Here is a 5,501-nt window from a genome sequence, read left to right on the forward strand (position 1 = left end):
TGTAAGGGGGGGGGGTAGGTGTGCGCTGCGTATGTACACAGGTATGTGTGTGCAGTGGTTGGCGGGGAGTGAGGGGGGGGGATGTGCAAGAGTGCGGTATGTGGGTGTGGGTGTGGGGCGAAGTGGGTGTGGGGCGTGGGTCTGCCTTGTGGCGTGGGTCTGTCCTTCCCCTGCGCGTGGGTTCCTCGTCAGTGTTCCGTGTCAGATGACTGCCGCAGAAAGGTCCGTTTTCGGCTGGTAGTGCGTGCGAACTGGCATGTGCGGTGTGGAGGCTCGGTCCAGGTCACAATCGCCGAGGATGGTGATGGGATGTCGTCAGGAGGGAGGGGGGAGGGAGAGGGAGAGGGAGAGACGGAGAAAGAGTGGGCGGGGGGGGGGGTCGGGGGTGGGGGTGGGAGGGTTGATGGTGTTTTCGTGAAGGTTGCGCGTTGTGCAGAAGAAAACGAACACGAGGACACGCACACGCACAAGCACACGCGCAAGCACACCACACAACACATATCTGCGAAAATACTCGGCTATTCAATACCTCAAGGCACCACTTTGCACGCGCAATCGGTTGCCGTTGATCATGACAAAGGTTCTCATGCGAACGCGCACCACACGAAGCAAGCCAGGCTCGCACTCTGGCTCGCGCTACGACCCCAACTCGTCATCGTACTCGACAACGAGCGAGTCAAGCAGCACGAGCGGGTCCCTATGGACCGAGTCCGAGTCCGGAGCCGAGGTAGTGCTCGGCTCGCTTTCGACGATTGACGACTCCAAGTCGAAGAGCGCGTCGTCGTCGTCGTCTTCCGCAATCGAGCTCGACTTGCTGCCCAAGATAGGCAGGCGGCGGGGCAGCACGCTCGCTCGTACCACAGCCGCCACTCGGATGCAGATGGCGCTGTCGGTGCCAGAGCGAATCAAGTCAAAGCATGATGTGAGGGTCAAGTACGACAAGGGTTCTGGGATGCTGACGGTGTCGGAGGCCAAGCGGCGGCGGCGCTTGCCACGGTTGCGGAAGCACCGTCGGTCAGGCAGCGACAGCGAGCGGTTTGAGGTCACGTTTCAGCTTCCGCAAGGGCTCGATGACAGCGAGTTTAGCGTCAGCGTCCGCAATGGGCGGCTGAACCTGCAAGTGGCGCAGAGCTCGGGGGCATGGCCTGGCAAGTGGCTTGATGATCTCGACGACGCCTTTGCCGACATGGAGGCAGTCTTTGTCGAGTGGCATCGCCACCTGACACAACCGCTCCTCGGCGACGCGTTCTGGCGGCCGTGGCCGTCGCTGCTGACAGAAGGGAGGGAGTCAGAGAGAGTAGAGAAGCGCGGCCGCGGCCGCCGTCGCAGCTCCAAGCGAGTCAGGAAGAGCGGGAGAGCAAAGCGTAGGAGCTAGCAACAAGTTAAATCGTGTGCCACTCGACACGGCCGCGCAAATGGACTGTAGGGGCGCGATGGGGTGACGATCGTGCGGAAGTGAGCGAGAACATGGCGACTGAGTCAGCCAAACATGCAGCCCTTGTCGAGGTCCAGACATCAAGCTCGGAGCCAAGTTGGACGGGCTTGGAGAATCCAATGTGGATGGTGAGACCCGCCGCGTTTGCAGGCTCCGTGTACGATGAAAGAACGGTATCGACAATCGGCGCTGCAACATGCATTCCGTGGGCGATGCAGCCGGGAAAGCCAAACAGCCGGGCAGCAACCGGCGAGATGTGGATAGGGTTGCGGTCACCACAGACCGTGGCAAAGGCCTTGCCAGCTCCGGCCGGGACCGCCAGCCGGCCAACAGGCACGAGCTCATCGAGTGGCGCATGGTTCCAAGGTGGGCGAGATGAGGCTAACGAGTCAAGAGCCGACTCCGGGTGTGTGTGAAAGGCCAAGATGGTGACAACATAGTCAATGATGGCTTTGCGCTCCTCGCCGACATGCGCGATCGAGATGACAATGTCGATCTCTGTGCCGCGACGGACAGGCCGGAACGCGTCGATCTGCATCTCACTCTGGAGCGATGACTGGAGGAGAACCTTGCGAAGTGGCTCGAGCGGGAGATGGGTCCGGATCGCTTGCCGAGCGTGGACGGCGCCGAGGAGCGAGAACGGAAACTGGGGATCCGTGAGGAGCCGGACCATGTCGATGCCGACTCGGGCCAGTGGCGCCAGGATCGGTGGCGCGCCGGCCATTGGAGAGAGCCATGAGAGGTTCGAGCCAAAGTTTAGCGGCGGCGAGTCTTCAGCCATAGCCTCCTGCAGGTCGTTCTCCGACGAGTCGCAGGTGACGAAGACCATCATGCTGACTGTCCGGGTGTAGCGGTTGAGGAACGGGCCAGCAAGCGCGAGCGACCGGATCAATCGGTAAAAGGCAGTCTGAGTCGACGGCTTGCCAGCCAGGCCAGGGATCTTCTTGACTGCAGTCGTCAGCGTCCGCCATGCCACCTCGGTTGTGCCCATCGGCCTCGGGTACTCGACCGCGTGCGTCGTCGCGATCCTGGCAAGCCGTGCCCACACCACCCACACTGCAGCAGAGCCGACCACCGCCAAGATGCTGCCGACCAGTGCCAGCACCGCCGTAGCCAGCACCCAAGCTAGGGCCGCAAGCCCCGAGCCGCCATCATTGAGAGCGGGCCACAATTCGTAGACCACCATGAAGCGACGTGCGGGACTGGGGCAGGGAGGAGGGAGAGGGGGGGGGGGGAGGAGAAGAGGGATGACTTTGCTCAGAACAGCACTCGGACGCCCACTAGTTCCCTGCAGAAGGGATGGCTGTCCGAGCAGGGGGAGAGTCGAGTGGGTGTGACTGTGGCAACGCGGGTGGTGAGGTGACCGCTCACTTTGCCGCGGTGTGCTTGTGGGTGTTCGAATGAGTTCGACACGTAGCGGTTTGCCGGGTCAGATCCGCATCGGCTGGCGAGAGAGCCCGCACGTCGACGCGGTGACGTGGCTGGGCGAGACGGTCGTGCTCGCGCTGTGTCAGACTCGCCTTGGCCAAGAGGTGAGAAGCTTTGAAGATGAACATTGCCATTGTGACTGTGGACGCCTTTACCGAGCATCGGTTTGGCGGGAACCCGGCCGGGGTGGTGGTGACGGCGGCGGCGCTGTCGGAGGAGGCGCAGCAGGCGTTGGCGACCGAGATGAACCTCGCCGAGACGGCGTTTGTGGTTGTCCGTGGCGCGACGGACGGCGAGCTCGATGCCGAGCTGCGGTGGTTTACGCCTGTGGCTGAGGTTGCGCTCTGCGGGCACGCTACGCTTGCGGCGGCGCACGTGCTCCTCCACACGGCACAGGCCGACGAGGCGCTGGCGGGTCTCGGCATCGATCGCGCCGGCCTCGAGCGAGTGGCGTTTGAGAGCCGGCAGTCGGGCACGCTGACAGCGCGCCGGGCGGGTGACGGGAGCGCGCGCATCGTTCTCGACTTTCCGGCCGAGGCTGCCATCGGCCCTGTGGCCGAGGACGTAGCGGCGGCAGCGGCGCTGGCTCTGCCCGAGGCTGTGCGCGGCAGCATTCGCGAAGTTGTCTACAACCGTATGGACGTGATGGTGGTGCTCGATTGCGCTGCGTTCGACTCGCCGGCCGCGTTTGCAAGCATGGACGTTGATCTGTCGGCGGTGGCGGCGGTGGAGACCCAACGCGGGGTGGTGGTGACGACTTCGTTCTGGACTCCGGAGAGTGACGCGGAAACGCCACATTTTGTCTCGCGGTGCTTCTTCCCGTGCCTCGGCGTGCCCGAGGACCCCGTGACCGGCTCGGCGCATTGCTTCATGGGCCCGTACTGGGCGGTTAAGCTGAATGTGGGAGCCGGGCCGCGAATGGCGGCGATCCAGATGAGCAAGCGGGTCGGCCACGTCGGGGTCCGGGTCACCGACGCCGGGCGTGTCGAGCTCGACGGCGCGGCGGTCGCCGTGGGGCGGTACGAGGTGCTTGAGCCGATTGCGTGAGAATCAAAGAGGCACGCGTGTTATTTCCAGCAGACGAGTCATGCAGAGTCGTCCATGGTCGCCAGCTCGTCGTCGGTGAGGGCGAGGACGCGCTCCGATGTTGACGGGATGTGCTCACCGAGCTCGGGGTGGAAGAATAGCATCTCGTTGTAGACGAGGCGGCGAATGGTAGGGATGGACAGCTTGGTCTGCTCAAAGTCAAACTGCAGGAACTTGTCCTTGGACTTCTTCTCGTCGGCCTCGTTGCGGTAGTCCTGCAGGAACGGGTGCTCGAGCGCCTCCTCGGCCGTCGGGCGGTCGAGCGGGTTCCACTGAAGCAGCGTCTCGAGGAGATCGATGGCCTCGGCCGAGGCGCGCGGAAAGAGCTCGCCAAACGGCTTGCGCTCGACCTTGCGGTACGACTTGACGTAGCGCCGGGCGTTCTTGTTGAGGATGCTGTCGATGACATCGTCGGCGGGCGTGCCGACAAGCTCAAGCGTCAGCGCGAGCTGCTGCACCTGATCGCGCCCGGGGAGGAGTACCGTCCGGCCCAGCATCTCAGCAAGGATGCATCCGGCTGACCAGATGTCGACGGGCTTACCGTATGCGCGGCGGTCGCAGATCACCTCGGGCGCGCGATACCACCGGGTCACCACGTACTCGGTGTAGACGGCCGAGTCGGACGCACCAGCGACGTTCATATCCGCCGGCGCATCGCCCGGCGCCAGCGCATCGAGCTCGTCGGCCACCGCGGCTTCGTCGACCCGCGAGAGGCCAAAGTCGCAGATCTTGAGCTGCGAGTCGGCGTTGACCAGCAAGTTCGACGGCTTGAGGTCGCGATGCAGCGTGTTAGCCGAATGCAAGTACTTGAGGCCCTTGAACAGCTGGTACATAAAGTACTTGAGGTGCGCCTCCTCCAGCGGCTGGTCAGACTGGATGATCTGGTGCAGATCCGTCTCCATCAAGTCGGTCACCACGTACAGATCCTGGAACGTGTCGGTAATGCCGTGCGGAATCGACATGATGTCCTTGAGCGAGATGATGTTGGGATGGTCCAGCTGCGCAAGGATCTTCAACTCCCGCAGCGTCCGCTTGGCGTCCACCACATGCACAAACGGGTTGATCTTCTGCTCTCATCCTCCGTACGAGATGGGCAATCGGTCGGCGTGAGTAAGTCCCCTTCCCCCTCCCCCCTTTCCCTCCTCCACTTGCCCCAACTTCCCATCCACGCACCTTGATAGCAACCTCTTCGCCCGACGACGTGTCCACACCCTTGACCACCGTTCCTAACCACCCGCTCACCCCGTGGGTGGTCGGTGTGAGTATGACACGACCAGAGCAGAGGAGGGTCTTGCCTGAGCCAAAGGCACGCGGCGACGGCATGTACTCCTTCTCCGCGTTTCCCTACCCCTTCCCTTCCACTCCCCCCCCTCCCCCCTTCCCCCCCCTCCAAACACACCCAGCCCTGGTTCCCCCCCCCCCCCCCCTTCACCCCTCCCACTCCCTGCTACTACACCCGTCTTGGTTGCTGCTCCCCGAATGCCGCTCTCTCGACCGCCTCTCGCCCGTGCCCACGAGCAACCGCCACCCCCCCCCCTCCCCCCTCCCCCCT

The 5,501-nt window shown here is 63.6% G+C and overlaps 3 protein-coding genes across 3 annotated transcripts in view; 1 reads left to right on the forward strand and 2 right to left on the reverse strand.

The window, feature by feature from the left end:
* Positions 1 to 1,479: 1,479 nt before the first annotated feature.
* On the reverse strand, positions 1,480 to 2,621 carry AMSG_07477 (MaoC domain-containing protein dehydratase; the record flags this gene model as incomplete). Its single annotated transcript, XM_013900523.1, has 2 exons — positions 1,480 to 1,497; positions 1,539 to 2,621. 2 exons carry the CDS (start codon positions 2,619 to 2,621, stop codon positions 1,480 to 1,482), a joined length of 1,101 nt encoding a protein of 366 aa, XP_013755977.1.
* Positions 2,622 to 2,983: 362 nt separating this feature from the next.
* On the forward strand, positions 2,984 to 3,910 carry AMSG_07478 (phenazine biosynthesis protein PhzF family protein; the record flags this gene model as incomplete). Its single annotated transcript, XM_013900524.1, has 1 exon — positions 2,984 to 3,910. One exon carries the CDS (start codon positions 2,984 to 2,986, stop codon positions 3,908 to 3,910), a length of 927 nt encoding a protein of 308 aa, XP_013755978.1.
* Positions 3,911 to 3,913: 3 nt separating this feature from the next.
* The window catches only part of AMSG_07479 (CMGC/MAPK protein kinase), a 1,914-nt gene continuing 326 nt past the window's right edge, over positions 3,914 to 5,501 (reverse strand). Inside the window, exons 2-3 of the mRNA XM_013900525.1 lie at positions 5,123 to 5,175; positions 3,914 to 5,016 (exon numbers count right to left, since the gene is read on the reverse strand). Coding sequence (XP_013755979.1) covers positions 3,949 to 5,016; positions 5,123 to 5,175 — 1,121 coding nt within the window. The 3' untranslated portion in view covers positions 3,914 to 3,948. The remainder of the gene's footprint in view (positions 5,017 to 5,122; positions 5,176 to 5,501) is intronic.

This window comes from Thecamonas trahens, assembly GCF_000142905.1.
Source record: "Thecamonas trahens ATCC 50062 unplaced genomic scaffold supercont1.36, whole genome shotgun sequence".
In the NCBI taxonomy this organism is placed as follows: domain Eukaryota; order Apusomonadida; family Apusomonadidae; genus Thecamonas; species Thecamonas trahens.